We start from the raw sequence: 15,792 nt of genomic DNA, 5'->3' as shown, positions 1-15,792 counted from the left end.
AAAACTCCTGGGGCTGGGAGGAGGGGCGGGTGTGGCCTCTGCTGCAGGGGGCAGAGTGCTGCTGACTTCTCCCTCCAGGCCTCAGTTGGCCCATCTATGAAATGACCCAGAAGATTGTCACTCAGCCCCTTGGTGGACACCAGGGAGGGGCTGTGAGTGGCAAGATCTGACACTCGTCTGGTTCAGTGAACCTACGGCTTGGTCCTTCAGCTTGAGGACATGAGCGGTGAGCTCCCAGGCCTGGGCTGCAGGCCACAGAGCTCAAGACTGAGGCTGTGCCCTTCAGACCCGGGGAAAGAAGGAGTAAATAACAAGGGCATTTCCTCTACTACCTGTCATTCCAGGGTTTGCACCCCCCCCCCCCCCGCCAGCTTTACTGCCCTCTTTCCCTTCTTTCTTTTACCATCTTCTCTTGGCCTTCCTTTCCACCCTGCACAGCCAGTGGGAGCCCGAGTTTAGAGGCAGACACTGAGTTCTAGTACAGACTTTCCCACTTGTCGGCTGTGTGACCTGAGGCAGGTGGATGAACCTCTCTGAAACTCAAGTCTCAAGGGCTCCTGGCTGCCATTTCAATTTTTCCCCAATGCATGCCATCCTGTATCTTCTACTTACTGCCCGAGTGGCGCTGGGTAAGTTGCTGGGCCTCTCTAAGGTTCAGATTTCCTTCCCTAAAAATGACAATCATAAGATCTTCCTCATACAATTTTAAGGAGGATTAAATGGAGTAATCATTATAAGTAGGGTAATGAGGAAATGCAGCGCCTGAACCAGGAAATTCCAAGGGCGAAGGAGAAACCATTAACACTAGACAGCGAGCTCCAGTCAGGATGGTGTTCTCCTTCCAGCACTTAGCACGTGCTGGGTCCACGGTTTTGAGTTCCACAAATGGGGGGTTTTAGATTGTCACCCCTGTCCCCTAAATCTTCCCCATCACCCTGTCCTCCCATCCCCAATTCCTACACACATTGTTTTTCTTTTCCTTCTCTCATCTCTGCCTCCTGCCTAAGCCATCACCTGGCCCCACAGCCTCAGAACGTTTTCCAGCTCATCTTCTTCAGTGCTGTAGGGGAACTGCAGCTCATGGAGGGGGGAACCCCTCAGATTGCATGAGTGTCAGCGTGTCACTTCTCCTGCTCCGTAACTGTCAAGTCCACACACACTCTGGTGCCATGTCATAGGGGGCCTCCCAATTTGGTCGTGGCCATAATTCCTGTCCCTGCCAACCTCATCCCTGCCCTCCGGCTCACTGGCCCACCAGGTGGCCACAGAGATCAGCCTAAGTCCAGGCTTGGCTTCCAGGGAAGGGTGTGTAGAAGGTCACCTCCTGCCTGACACTCTCCCACGCTTGTCCCTGCTGCTCTCCCTCATGGTCTTGGGTGACACCAAAAGTCCAAATGATACTGCCATCCCCAATTCTCTGTACCAGCCTGGGCATGGCACCCAGTGAGGCTGGGCCCAAGAAGCTCTGCTGAAGCCAGCAACATCTCCCCGACTCTGGACTCGGCATAATTGGTTTTTAATGGGCTCCATTATGACTCTGTCCTTAGTATGCAGCCCGGGTACCTGAGCTCCACAGCTAAATGATTAATTAGGAAGTTGCCTGGGGGCCTTTTTGGGGCCACTGCCCAGTCTCCTTTCCTTCCTGGTCCTTCCTCTTAACCAGTATATAGAAACCCATCAACTCCAACCAATAGAGCCAACCCCACACAGAACATTCCACTTAATTCTTAAGATTGCTGAGCTGAAAGATGATTGTAATTTAATAATGTCAAAATGGCACTATTTGTTTGCTAACATGGCTCAACTGGCAGGGGCTATGGAAGAATTGCATTGAGGAGAATTCTGGGATTACATCCCGATTCTGTAGGGAGGAGCTCTGGGATCAACTAGTGATGTCTGCCATGGACAGAGTCAGTGGGGTGAGGATCCTGGTGATGGGTTTCTTTCCATCAGGATCTGGCATCACAGTTATGAATTCATGTCTTTGCTTTGAGGAGCAAATCCTCCCAGGAAGCTAGAGGGACCCAGGCAACCCCTGAGGAATAGAATTAAATCCAATAAAGAGTTCACATGCGAGACATGATGGATCTGATCCCAACATTTTACAGATGGAGAAATCGAGGTTGAGAGAGAGGAGAGAGTACCCACCAAACGGGTGGCTGACCTGACACTGGGATCCCTGCCACCAACTTTGTTCCCTCCTCAGCATAACTCGTTGCTGCCAAGCTTAAGACAGATGCTTTATCAAATGCTTAGGGAAGAGGGGCCACGTAGGGAAGCCCTGAAAATCAGGTCCTGGTAGAGGCAAAGCCAGTGTCCTCTGCACCAGTCTGACAGGAGAAGCAACCCCAGGTTTGGAAACAGGTGGTCTGGGTTGTCCTCAGAGGAGCAGACCCACCGCAGGAACCAGATGGACCCAGAGGCCTAATAATATTATCAACTGCTAGGAGGGAATATGAAGAGGAAGTTAAAATATGATAAAGAGATGAAAAGACCTGACTTTGAAAGTTTATTTTCTAATAAACAAGCATTGATTCACATGGTGTCACATGATGCTGAGCAATTGAAAATAGCAGACATAGAATTAGGAATGTCCCTTAAAGACCTGTGAGTTTGGGGCTTTTTCTGCTTACTGGCTCATTACTGGACCCCAGTATCTATGAGTTTCTGAGCCCATGAAAGTGTGCCAATTAGGTCTGTGGGGACACGTTTTCTGAGGCTATTGTCAACAAGTTCTCACGTTGAGATCTTGTGTGACGGAGGACAGCACGTAGCAGGCCTGTGAGATAATTTGCATTCTGATCCCCATTTTACAGATGAGAAAACAAAGGCAACAAGGGCAGATTCCTTTGCTCAAGGTCACACAGCTCTTTTCTCCTCGGATGGAATTGCCCTTGCCCTCTAGTCACTGAGGCAGGAGTTCAGAGAAGACGCTGCTCATGGGCCCTCTTTCTCCCTCCCACACAGCTAGGCCCAGAATTGTCTCTGGATCCACAGAAAGTGCAGCAGGGGAGAGAGGATTTGAGATCTGCCCTGCCTCTCTGTTCCTGCCTCCTCTACTTCATCAAAGCGTGTGCAGGAGGCCTGCCCCCGACCCAGCTTCTGCATGGACTTGCTGGCTGGTCTGGGGCTGCTTCTTTCCATCCCCATGTCTCTATTTTCTGATGAACATGAGGGAAGAGCTGATGGACTGTCCAGCTCTAACCTCTTAACAAGCAACCATCAAAGTTTTTATCTCACAGACACTCCTGAAAACTCCCCTCTCAGGCCCTCATGCCCTGAGGTCCCCAGGCCCTGCCCACTCACCTGCCATGCGACAGCCAGACAGACTCCTTGCCTCCTCACGGTGGTGTGTGGACCGTCAGGATGGTGCGTCAGAGTAGCCAGCCAGACCCGCATTAACAAGGAAAATCTGAGGACACTCCTAAGCAGGAAAGTCAGAATTCAAAAGAGGAGGCGTGGCCCTCCTCAGCCCGGCCACGACACCTCCAAGACACATAATCACCCAGTAATTGCCTTGGTTTGCACCCACAAGGTGTCCAGTGTGGGAGTGGATCCAGCCAAACAAGGAGCGAGAGCTGGACCAAGTGAGGAGAGAGTCCCAGAAGGATCACAAGGCTGACAAGAAGCAGAACTGGGAAAGAGAGGGTGCAGGGAGAGATTAGAGCTTGTGGCCAGCCATTATTTATTTATTTAATTTAATTTTTTTTTTTTTTTTTGTGATTGAACTCAGGGGATTGAACTCGGGGGCACTCAACCACTGAGCCACATCTCCAGCCCTATTTTGTATTTTATTTAGAGACAGGGTCTCACTGAGAGAGGCCTCTCAAGGGACATGGTTATCTGCTGCAGAGCAGGGACCAGAGCCCAGGAGACAGGGCACCCAGTCCAGGGCTATGAGAGAAGATTCCTGGGACCACAGCTCTCTTTCTTCTATAGGCATCCACAGAGGCCCAGGCCCAGGACCTCTTGCAGGGACACACCCCCAGCACCCACACTCTCCCCACACACCTGCACACACCCACAAACAGGCTCGGCCTCCACCAAGAAGCCCTGAGCTCTGGAGGAGTGACTTTGGACTTCGGCCGCCTGGGTGTGCGGCCCACATCCTTAATAAAGTGAAGGTAGCATCTCTCCTTCCTGGAACAACAAGGGGGTGATTAAGACAACTCATGGACAGAGCCTAGATGCTCAGGGAGCCTGACTCACCTGTCCCTCCCCTGGAGGACAGCACCCACTCTCGCCATCACTCATGATTTGGGAGTTGGACCAGTCCTTAGAGTGCGCCCACACCCCTGTGAGAGGTGCAAACAATCCCACCTGGGACCTCTGGGCTTTCAGGTGGGAAGATGATGATGTCATGCTGATTTGCCTCTGCTTACGGCACCTCTACCCTGGAGACTGGGAGAAGACCCTCACCTGATCCCCCAATGTAAATACCTGAACCCATATCTGGTGTCCTATGGGTGCGCCACAAATTCTTCTGCCCTTTGGACATTGTTCAGGGCCTCCTTATCACAGTCCATCTGCCAGGGTGACCTCGACTCTTGGAGGACATAAATAAGAAGCTCTTGATTCACAGTCTGTCCTGACTCTAGGACCTGGCTCCAGCCTGGACCGTGGAGATCTGGAAGCCATGGGTGTCCCCTGACCTTGGGCAAGCCCTCTCCCATCCCAAACTTTGGAATGGCCTGCTGTAAACCTGAGGGAAGTGATTTAGGGGCATTAAAGCTCAAAGCCTAAGATCCTGGTCTCAGAGACTGTGGCCTTTACGGCCTCTAAAAGACTCCAGAGTAATTAAATGGAGGGACTTTTATTTTCATGGAAGCTGGTTGGGAAGTCCCTCTTTGCTGGGGAAATGCTTTGATGGATGGCTTGGGGCGGTCAGAGGCAGGGTGTGAGCTGAGCCAAGAGGAGAGGGAATAGGGAGGGGTGGAATCTGTGAGAAAGGAGCGAGGAACCAGGAAGGGGCGAGCAGACAGCTCTGTGCCAGGGCTGATTGACAAGACCATTCCCTGCTATCATTCAAACATTCAGGAAAGTGTATAAAAACCCAAAAGTGTTTGATGTGGTTGGATTTCTTATAGAAAGTGGCGAAGAGGTTGAGTTCTGCTTGATGCAAAGCAAACATATTTAATGGGCTCTTTGCAGGCCCACATTGCCTTATAATTACTGTCATCTGGCACCTGCCCAGGGAAGCTCCTTCCCTCATGCCCCGCAGCCGGCTGCCTCAGTGGCTGGCCAGACCCCTGGGCCCAACAAAGCTGCTTTTCTGCCTATGCAGGATCAGGCTCCTCCCCACTAATGACAGTCTTGTGTAGGGCCCTTTTATGTTTCATCTTGGGTTTGCCTGGACAGGGTCTCCCAGAAGACAGGGCATTCCAAATCGGTGCTCTTCTCAACCCTAAATGACAGTTCATATTCAGATTTAGGGGAGAGAAGAGTTGCTGGGCAGTAGAGCCCTAGGCTCTTTAATCTCCTGGCTAAATTGGCTGTGTGACCCTTGGTAGACTTTACTTTCTCTGAGCCTTGGTTCCCTCATCAATGAGATAAGGCCTGGGCTACTTTTTAAGGGTTCCAACATTCTCTGATTCTAAATGATCAGGCTAGAGATGGCAGACAGGAGCCAGAGACGGAGGCAGCTCCGATCCTCCATTGTAAACACCTGGACCCATACCTGGTGTCATATGGGTGCACCACAAATTCAAATCTGTGCCCATGGAGCAATCAGATGCTTTGGAAGCAGTTTAATTGTTCCTCTGTCTATAAAGATAATACCTACTCACATAGAAACTCAAGGAATACAGAGAAGGAAAAAAGGCACAAGCATATAAATACATTTATGAAAATGGAGTTGTGCGTGGAAGCTGTTTTGTAATCTTCCCTATCTGCTTAATGGCATATCATGCTCCCTTTTCAGATTGCAGCATGTCGATGTGCGCTGGCCGCCACTCATGTCATCTCCTGGGAATTCACACGCTTCAGCCCACTCCCCCTGAATCAGTGGGAACTTAGGTCCCTTCTTGTTTTCTGTCCTTATAAAGAAGTACAATATCTTTGTGCCTGTATCCTGGTGTTTCTTTAATGAAACAATTTCTAAGAGGTAAAATTATTGAGGTGACTCTATTCTTCACAGTAGCCATTTCACATGCAGGAATTTATCTGATGGATGGGTCCACACTTGTGTCTGTAGACAGAGGTGCAAGGGCATTTATGACAACCTTGATTGCATCAAAGATGCAACCATGTATGTCTTCATCAATGGGTTAATTTCAAAATATCCATGCAATAAAATAACAATATGGCCATTCAGAAATAGGAGATGGATTGATACAGGGTGGGCAAGTTTCTTAGATGCATTGCTAAGTTAAAAACAAAAGTAAGGTTAAAAGAAGGAATTGGGGGAGGAGGAGGAGGGATAGAAGCCAGGAGTGGGGGAGAAGCTTGGTTTCTGAGCTCTTAGAAATATTTTTCTGCATAGGCAGAAAAGCATGTAGGCATGCACTGTCTCTCCAAAAAAATCACTTAAAAGAATAACAACACTGTGGTGTAGTTTCCTAGGCTTCCCTCTATATACACACATATTTTCAAAGTACCATTTTTCTTGCAGCACCTCTGGCCCTGAATGCTTTGTGGCTTCTCATTGCAAGGCCAAGTTCAAAGCCTTTACTACAGGCTTCAATGCTCTTTGCAACACAATCTTGACTTTTTTTTTTATATTGTTTAGTTGTCACTGGGTTCATATGCAGTGCTGAGAATCGAATCCAGTGCCTCACACATGCTAGGTAAGTGCTCTACCACTGAGCCCCAGCCCTAGCCCACAATCTTGGCTTTTTCCAAGGCCTCTTGTTTCTCTGTCTGAACACTCTGCCTCACATGGGCTCAGCAGCATCTCCTGGCTCCCACCAACCTCCCTTGGCATGAAGATGCTGACCAAACTTCCATCCAGCTTGCTCCCCTCCGGGAGGCCTGACCTGGCCTCCCCAGCCTCCGGGGTCTTGTCTGCGTGGAGCTCCCCTCCTATCTGTCTGTCTGCCCGTGGACCTCCCTCTGTAATGACCGTGTCTTTCCACTTCAGACTCCTTGACTGAAGATGTGGCGAGGGCTTCCGACCTCTTGATCCCACCCAGTCCTCAGCAAGGAAGTCATACTAGAGCTCCATGTCCTTTTGGGGAAGTGGAAAGAGAGAGAAGCCTTCCATGGACAGTGGAGGATGGAACAGGGGCCTTCTCCAGGGAGCAAGGCAGCAGAGGCCCATTTGGACTGTGCCCTGACACAGTGAGGGCTTCTTTTTTTTAATTTTTTTTTCATTTGTTCTTTTTAATTACACATGACAGTAGAATGTATTTTGACATATTATACATACGTGGAGTGTAACTTCCGATTCTTGTAGTGGTACGTGATGTGTAGTTACTCTGGTTGTGTATTTGTATATGAACATAGGAAAGTAATATTTGATTCATTCTCTCTTTCCTGTTCCCATCCTCCTTCCCTTCCCTTCATTCCCCTTTGTCTAATCCAAAGTACTTCTATCCCCCTGCCCTACCTTATTGTGTGTTACCATCTGCACATCAGAGAGAATGTTTGGCCTTTGGTTTTCTGAGATTGGCCTATTTCACTTAGCATGATAGTCTCTAGATCCATCCATTTCCCGGCAAAAGTCATAAAGTCATTCATTTTTTTATAGCTGAGTAATATTCCATTGTGTGTATGTACCACATTTTCTTTATCCATTCATTTGTTGAAGGGCACCTAGGTTGGTTCTGTAGCTTAGTTGTTGTGAATTGAGCTGCTACAAACATTGATGTGGCTGAGAGTGAGGGCCTCCTCACATGCTTAAGACATCAGCAAACTGCAGGCATCAAAACAAATTTTTTAAAAAAATCAGAGTAATCATCTTGGGAAAAATAAGAATTTTTTTGAGTTTACTGAATTTCCATGTCACCATTGTTTTAGTTATATGCATTGGTAGGGCCCTGTGATATTTCCAGGGCTCAGAACCTCCATCTAGCAAGGCCTTGGGGTGCTCAGGTAGCTGTGAATCTGAGTGTGTGGTCCTTGAACCAGCAGCTGAGGCATCACTGGGAGGCTGGAGAGAAACGCAGACTCTTAGCCTTACTTCAGACTCCTGCTCTAGTTTGGATCTTAAATGTCTTAAAAGGCTCATGTGTTAAAGGCTTGGTGCTCATCTTGGTATTGGGAGGTGGTGGGAACTTGAAGGGATAAGGCCTGATGGGAGGTCTTCAGGTTACTGGGGGCATGCCCTTGGATGGAATACTGAGACTTGGCTCCAACCTCTTCCTCTCCTAACATCTTGGTCATGAGGTAAGTGGTTTTCTCTCCCTCATGCTCCTGTTGTGATGTGCTGCCTCACCCCACACCTAAAGCAACAGAGCTAATCTGTCATGGAGTGAAATCTCCAAAATGGTAAGCCAAACAACCTTTTTTTCTCTTGACAAACAGATTACCTTGGGAATTTGTTATAGTAACAGAAAACTGTCTAACACAAACCCCGAATGAGAAACTGCATTTGAACAGTTCCTTGGGTGATTCATATGTGCATTAAAATTCAGAAATCTAGAGCAGAGGTCTTCAGAGGGAGATTCATGGTCCCAAAAACTCTTTAAGGGAATTTCACAACATGATTAAGGTTTTCTTTGTTTGTTTGTTTGCCTGTTTCACTCTCATTCTCTCACGGGTGGAGTTTTCCAGAGGCCACGTGATATGTGGTATTGCAAAAATTGAATGCAGAAGCTCCTATGAGAATCCAGCTGTTCTCCATTAAGCCTTACATTTAAAGAGATGGGCAAACAAGAGTGTCCATAACATAATTCCTAATAACAACAACAACAATAAATAAATAAATAACATATAAAACAATGCCACTCTAATGCTTGTCTTGGTTTTGGAAAACTCAGTTATTTATCTTAAGTATATGTTATCTGTGTTAAGAGGCAATGGATTTATTATTATTATTATTATTATTTTAATATTTCTTTATTTAGTTTTAGGTGGACACAATATCTTTATTTTATTTTTATGTGGTGCTGAGGATCGAACTCAGAGCCTCATGCATGCCAGGCGAGCGCTCTACCTCTGAGACACAACCATAGCCCTGGATTTATTATTTTTAAATGGATTAATGAATACCTAGTTTTAAGTTTCTCAGTGTTAACTTCCAAATTGGTAAATTTCCATAGATATTACCCACCCAAGCAAGTTCTCTGGGGTTCTCAATAATTTTTAAGAGGGTCACGTCTGAGAACTGCTGGTACAGAACATGCTTCTCCTCTAGGATTCTAGTTCTGTCCCTTAAGAGAAAACGGAAGCCTGACCAAATCCCAGAGGAGGGGGCCTAGGACTAAAAAGGAAGCCAGGTTCCAGAAGAACCCAAGGCACCTGTGTTCTGCAGGGGCATCCCGATCCCTCTAGAGGTTCCCCCTCTAGGGTGGGGAACCCTATTTTAAAGATTTTTTTAAATTTTTTTTTTTAGTTGTTGATGGGCCTTTATTTTATTCATTTCTCTATAGGCAGTGCTAAGAATCAAACCCAGTGCCTCACACATGTGAGTCAGGTGCTCTATCACTGAGGCCCTGTGGCTCCAGGGGCTGCAGGCCTGGTGCTGCCCATAGGCAGATTCCAAGGTCAGAGCTGCCAGCTGCATGCAGGGTTTTCAGGAGTCACTAACATCGCCTTGGGATTCATCCTCACAGGACAGTGAGTCACTAGGCCCCATCAGAGCTAGACCTGGACTGGTCAGGTGACAGGCTTCCCATCTCCTCTCTGGGCCTCTGTTCACTCAGCTATAAAATGAAGATGAGACTGCTTCCTCCCACCCCGGGCGAAGTTATGGGCAACTAATAAAAGGCTGTGAAGCTCTAGCTCATCTCTATTCCACCTCACCTGACAGTAACAGCCTTGGTCAGGGACCTAAGCAGCTGGAATTCAGCTCCAGGAGGCAGATGCCCACCCAGCCAGAAGGCAGATGCCCTTGTCTCATCCCCAGCAGACCTGTTCTTGCCCCCTCAGTGTGGGACAGAGAAGCCCTGGGGCACCCCAGGATGTTAGAGGTGGCTTCATGCACCTGGTGTCCAGGTGTTGCCTGTTCATCCATCTGTCCATCTTTCAAACATTATGGGGACCTAGCAGCTGCTCTAAAGCTACAGAGTTCTGTGTTTACTGTGTTTTTGCTTTGAATGCTCAGGAGTCTCCTTCCTCCTGGTCCCCTTCCTCATTCACTGATTCATCCATTCTCCATTCATCCACGTTCTGAAATCTGTTTAACAAAGACTTCTCATGCCCACGAAAGGGCAAATCCCTGTACCCAGATGTCACTGGCTGTGGCCCTTTTCCTATCAATGTCTAGATGCCATCTGATTCTAGATCCTCTCCTTGGTTCATGTGGACTCATTTATTTTATGATGTGGAGAATGTTTTTGAAATATTTGTAGCTCTATTTCCTGTCAATCATGTTAAACTGGAAGCCGAGTGTCTCAGTGATTCAGGGCTAGGGCAGAGCGGACCTAGAGCAGTGGACTATTTTCCAGAATGGATTGCCTGGGTAGGTTGTTTTGGTTTCTGTTTTGTCTCTCATAAGACAATGCTGTCTTTAAAGCTAGGCTTTGCCAAGCAAATACTTAGTAAACTCTTTAAACTTCCACCAGCAATCAAGGAGTCAGGCCTAATGGACTTGACCATCAAGGTTACCATGGCCAGAGAGTTCTGGATGTACCATTTAAAGGGTATGCTTTCCACTGTGGAAAGGAAGCCCACCTCTGTTGATGTGGAAGGGGAGGCCAAGGAAGACAAGCAGGAGGATTTTCTACTGACCTCACCTCTTTCAACCAAATTTCCAGAGATAGGGAGGTGTTAGTTGCTACATAGTTTCATGGGAAAAGACAAAATTAAGAGGACTTTTCCAACTAACTTATGGAAGAAAGACCAGAATAGTGGTTGCCTTTGGGGTTGGTGTGGGAATAAAAATTAACTGGGAAAGGGCATGAGGGAAATTTCTGTTGTGGTGGTTTTTGTTCTGAATCTTAATTGGGATGTTGGTTGCATAGGCTTTTGTTAAAATTCAGCAAAGGGACACTTAAGATTTGTATATTTCATTGCATGTGAATTAAACATCAAGAAAAAAAGCTACAAACAAAATTTAAACTCTAGTTAACGATAGGCATGTTGAAATATTTAGAGAGACGTGTACCAATGCTTGAAAATCATTTTGAAGAGCACCAAAACGGGATGGTTGAATGGATGGATGGATGGATGGATGATAGAACATATTTAGTAACATATTAATGGTAGACTCGTAGGTGGTAGAAGTATGGTACTCACTACTAAATTCTTTTAACTTTGCAGTATGTTTGAAAATTTTCATAATATTATTTTCTAAAAGAACTTTTGCTCCATGTGGTGTCCTGTTGTCTAGCTACCCTACAACTTTTGAATGCCCTGGCTACAGGTTGTGAATTTCCAACCTCAATTACCACTGCCCCAATCCAAAGGTAGAACACAGAAATACCAAAGCCCAGGTTCCCTTTTAGGAAGGATGCTGCCCTGTGACCTGCACTCATCAAATCAGATCCCAGCCAGCAGGACCCCAATTCAGAGGGGTGCAAACTGATGACATCCGCTGTTTGTACATCAGTGTTTGCTGGCCCAGGTGATGGCGCGACGAATGTCCTGGGGGTTGCGGTTTCCCAGGAAGGGTGAGTCCCTGCCCCAGGAGAGGCATGGGCAGAGCAGACTCAGGAGCATCAGAAGCAGCTGCCGCTTCCTCTTGAGGCCATTCTGAGGTTCTGGATGGCATTCCTGGAAGCTGGGTGCTCCTGAAGTTTCGTGGGTCCTCCTTATCCTTTTAATATGCTTATTCAAGAATCCTGCTGCAAGTTTCCTGGCCACAGAAGGCAGGGATCCAGAAATTTCCACATGCCCGAGGGAGGGGAACTGGAGATGCTGAAAGGGCCTGTTGACCAGCAGTGGCCTGGATTTAGGACCGAAGCCACAAGGAGTAAGAACCTCTCATCTAGAGGCATATGGGACGGACCACAGGACCCCAGCCTCCAGACCCTGAGAACCAGCACCATGCCCTGGAGGCCAGATGGGCTGTTTCAGGTGCACCTACCATGTCGGGAGTGAAGGGCAGACTTGATAAGTCTCTCAGGAATCAGAGAACATGTGGGCCCCAAATTCCACCATAGAAGCCCCATTCCAAGTCCCCCAGATGAAGATGTCTGAGAGATTGGGCGTTCATGCAATAGGGACCCCATTGTTTCTGGAATAGTCTCAAGTGCCATTGATTCATGTTGAAAATGTATTTTTCCTGGAACCTAGCAGGACCAGGGATCATGAAGATTATATCAGCGATTTAAAAAAGTAAAAGCCACATATGTTTTACCTTTTTGAGAAATTTTAATGCTATTTACTGTGTACTTCCTGCATTCCAGGGGCTGCTTTCCTGGTCTTTTTTTTTTGTGTGTGTGTGTTACGAGGCACCCGTGTGGTTCTTACTTGGCAGAGAAGGAAACTGAGGCTCAGAAAGGATGCATATTGTCCTCAAGGTCACAAAGTTGCTAATCAGTGGAGTCAGAATTGGAACCCAGACAGCCTCAGTTTAGAATCTACATCCTTGACCATGGTACATCACGATTCTTGTACAGTTCCTTCATTTCTTTAATACATGGCTAGTGTTGCCATGGACAAGGACAGGCTCAGCAGAGATAAGGAGGTTGTCATGTTCTGGCTTTGGGGATCCAATTACCACTTTGTTCAAGTTTCTGAACTTTATCCTGTTAACCGCCAAACACATGGGCACCTTCATTGTGCAAGAGGTCAGACGCCCTCCTGACCCTGGGCATTACTTTACTCAGCATTTCTCCATTCATTCATTCATTCATTCATTCATTCACTTATACAATGTTTATTAACATCCTCTGCTCACAAGATGAAGGGGGAGGGGGAACCTGAGTAAAAATGAAAAAGAACAGTCTCTCGCCTTGAAGGGACTCAATATCATAAGAAAGAAAAACAAACACACATAATAGCTATGACAACACAGGGTAGAAATTGGTGCTTCCTCAGAAATGCATGAACAGAGAGCTGTGCTAGCTCAGAGCTGGGAGAGGACATTTCTAGCAAAGGTTTCCTAGGAAACAGAATCAAAGTAATTTAATTCTGTCAGGAGAATGATATTCTTCCTGTGAATCCTAAGTGCTTTTTTATTACATCTCAAATGGAATCAGTTGGAGAAAAGATATAATCTTGCAATCTAATTCCTAATCTTCCCTGCCCCCAAAGAATTCTCAAGGGAAATGAAAAAGGAAGAAAAAGACAAAATAATTAGGAGTCAGAGTCTTCCAGTTCTGACTGCATCCGGGCCAGCCCAGGCTGGATCAAGTTCAGCCCAGTCACTCCAGAAAAGCAGACATGAAGGTTGTCCCCCCAAACACAAAAATACTTTACTGAGAGCTTTGCAGGACAGAGAGGTTAAAGGGGACTTTCAGAATGGAGTGGACACCTGCAATAATTTCCTGAAACCTTGCCGAAATAACACAGGAGTTCCGATGCTCTATAGCACGGTAGGGTGACTCTAGTTGACATTTATTGTCTATTTCAAAATAGCTAGAAGAGAGGGCCTTGAATGGTCCCAAGGCAAAGAAATGATGTTTGAGGTGGATATGTTAGTTACCCTGATTTGATCATTACACGTTGTATGTATGCATCAAATTACCACATTGAACTCCATAAATACTTCATGTACAATCAGCATGTAACAATTAAAAATAAAGAGTTTCTATGCAAAAGGCATAAATGCTCCAGGATAGAGGACCGTGGGGGAAGGTAACAGCAGCAAAACTCTGACAGCTGGAAAGCAGAAGGTAGGTTACAAATAATTTAGCAGGTCTGAAAAAACTGTTCCTAACGCGACAGTGGAGAAATCCAGGCAGTGATGAAAACCGACCCAATATTCACTGCAAAATCCCCTCAAAGGCTCTGGGATGAAGGGACTTAGGGTAATAAAATAAAAAGAATTGGCTGAATATCTGTTCTCCTCCCCAGTCGGAGCTTAAAGACTTTCCTTTTCCTAGACCAATGAAAGTCTGCGTCTTGATTCATTGGGGGAGAGTAAAGCAGAGGTAGTTGTTTGTTTGTTTTGGCGCTAGGGATCCACACCAGGGGTCTTGACCACTGAGCTACCTTCCCAGCCCTTTTTTTTTTTTTTTGTATTTTATTCAGAGACAGGGTCTCACTGAGTTGCTTAGGGCCTCACTAAGTTGTGAGTTCTGACTTTGAACTTGCGATCCTCCTGCCTCAGCCTCCCGAGCTGCTGGGATTACAGGTGTGCACCACTGCGCCTGGCAGAGGGTCTTTGACTGAAGCCCAGCAAGCTCCATTGAGAGCTGGGCTGTCACACTGAAAGTGGGGTATGAGGGGACATTTACATCCTGGGTGCTGAGTGGCTGGCCCTGTCCACTCTGCCTTTGGCCCACACGTCCCAGTCATGATGCTGGCAGCTGGGAGCTAAGGGTACTGGGGATGGGAACTTCTGATGGTAGAAAGGAAAGGAAGTCAAGTGAGTGGAGTACAGAGGCACGTCTTAAATTGGGGCTCAGCAGTGAATTCGAGGGAGACTGGGCTGCTCCCTGAACGAAGGGGGACACAAGGTTTTTTAAATTGATTTGCTGGGGTGGGCTCGACTCTGGCAATTTCCACTAGCCAGGAGCAGCATTCCTAAAGATGTTTCTTCTTGAGTGGACACTTGGACCCCTGGATGGTCATGGTCAACTTGGACTCTTGTAGCCGGCGCCATCAACCTGGGCCAACATCCTGGCCTTGTGGCTCAATCCGGGCCTTGTGATGGGGCTGAAGGACTTGGGCTGCTTGGGCCACTATAGCTGCTGAGAAAGCACAAGTTTGGGTGGAAGGACATGTACCAGCTCCAAGGGACAGTTGACACATCTACATGCAGAGCCAAGTAGACACTGACTCCAAGTTCAGCCTGCAAAGGGCACAGACACAATGTCACCCACCCGACTTCTGTAGGCCCCAAATATTTGTGATACAGGAAATGAGAGATTCAGCATAAAACATTTACAGAAGAGTCAATTGTTCTTCAGCAAAAGTAGCCTTTAAGTCCCTGCAGGGTAACCTAGGCAACCATTATCATCATAACCCACATGTCAGAGGTGTTATCTACACAAAGCTAGTGGGAGGCTAATAATATATTACCAGCTGTGTTACCTCCCCAAAGAGTGATTTTGAAGTTGACTAAGAATAAGTGAAGCTAGAGGGTTTCTTTAGGTTTTTCCCCAGGAACAATTTCATCTTGTGCAAACATTCTGCTTCTGTGGTTTTATCAGGCTCTCATGTCAGGTCTGTTCAAAAGAGCACAAGGGTAGAGAAGCAACCCGCTGTGCTATAAAGGGTAATAGTGGTGGCACTCTGTGTTTGTTTCATTGTTCTTGTCTTTGTCCCTGAGTGTCTCACTAATACCTCTCAGGAGTTTGACCAGCTCAAAAAGAAAGATTTGAAACTATTGACACTAGAGGGTCCTCAGCTAAATAGCCTTAGGCAGTCACCCTGCGAGGACACCCTCAGACACCAGCCTCTCTTGGGAACTTCCTATCAGCGCTGTAAGTCCCTACTCTTAAATAAGAACAGACAAGAATTACTGGCCAGCTGAAGAAAACTTCTGACACGAAAGAGAAAGGAAGAAACTAATATATTGAAATGAAAAGCTGGGAGACAACAGTTTATTTGAGAAGACAATTCAGGAAAATAAACTATTCT

General features: G+C 46.8%; 1 protein-coding gene across 1 annotated transcript in view; it reads right to left on the bottom strand.

Moving 5' to 3' along the window:
• Window positions 1-3,313, bottom strand: part of TGM6 (transglutaminase 6) — a gene marked incomplete at its 5' end in the record, with an annotated part of 35,298 nt that extends 31,985 nt beyond the window's left edge. The window contains one exon of the mRNA XM_081292827.1: window positions 3,307-3,313. Coding sequence (XP_081148953.1) covers window positions 3,307-3,313 — 7 coding nt within the window. The remainder of the gene's footprint in view (window positions 1-3,306) is intronic.
• Between the last annotated feature and the right edge of the window lie 12,479 nt (window positions 3,314-15,792).

Source organism: Spermophilus citellus (assembly GCF_964194105.1).
Source record: "Spermophilus citellus genome assembly, chromosome: 4".
Classification (NCBI taxonomy): domain Eukaryota; kingdom Metazoa; phylum Chordata; class Mammalia; order Rodentia; family Sciuridae; genus Spermophilus; species Spermophilus citellus.
The sequence above is the reverse complement of the archived record's forward strand: the minus strand, read 5'-3'. Positions and strand labels throughout refer to the sequence as shown.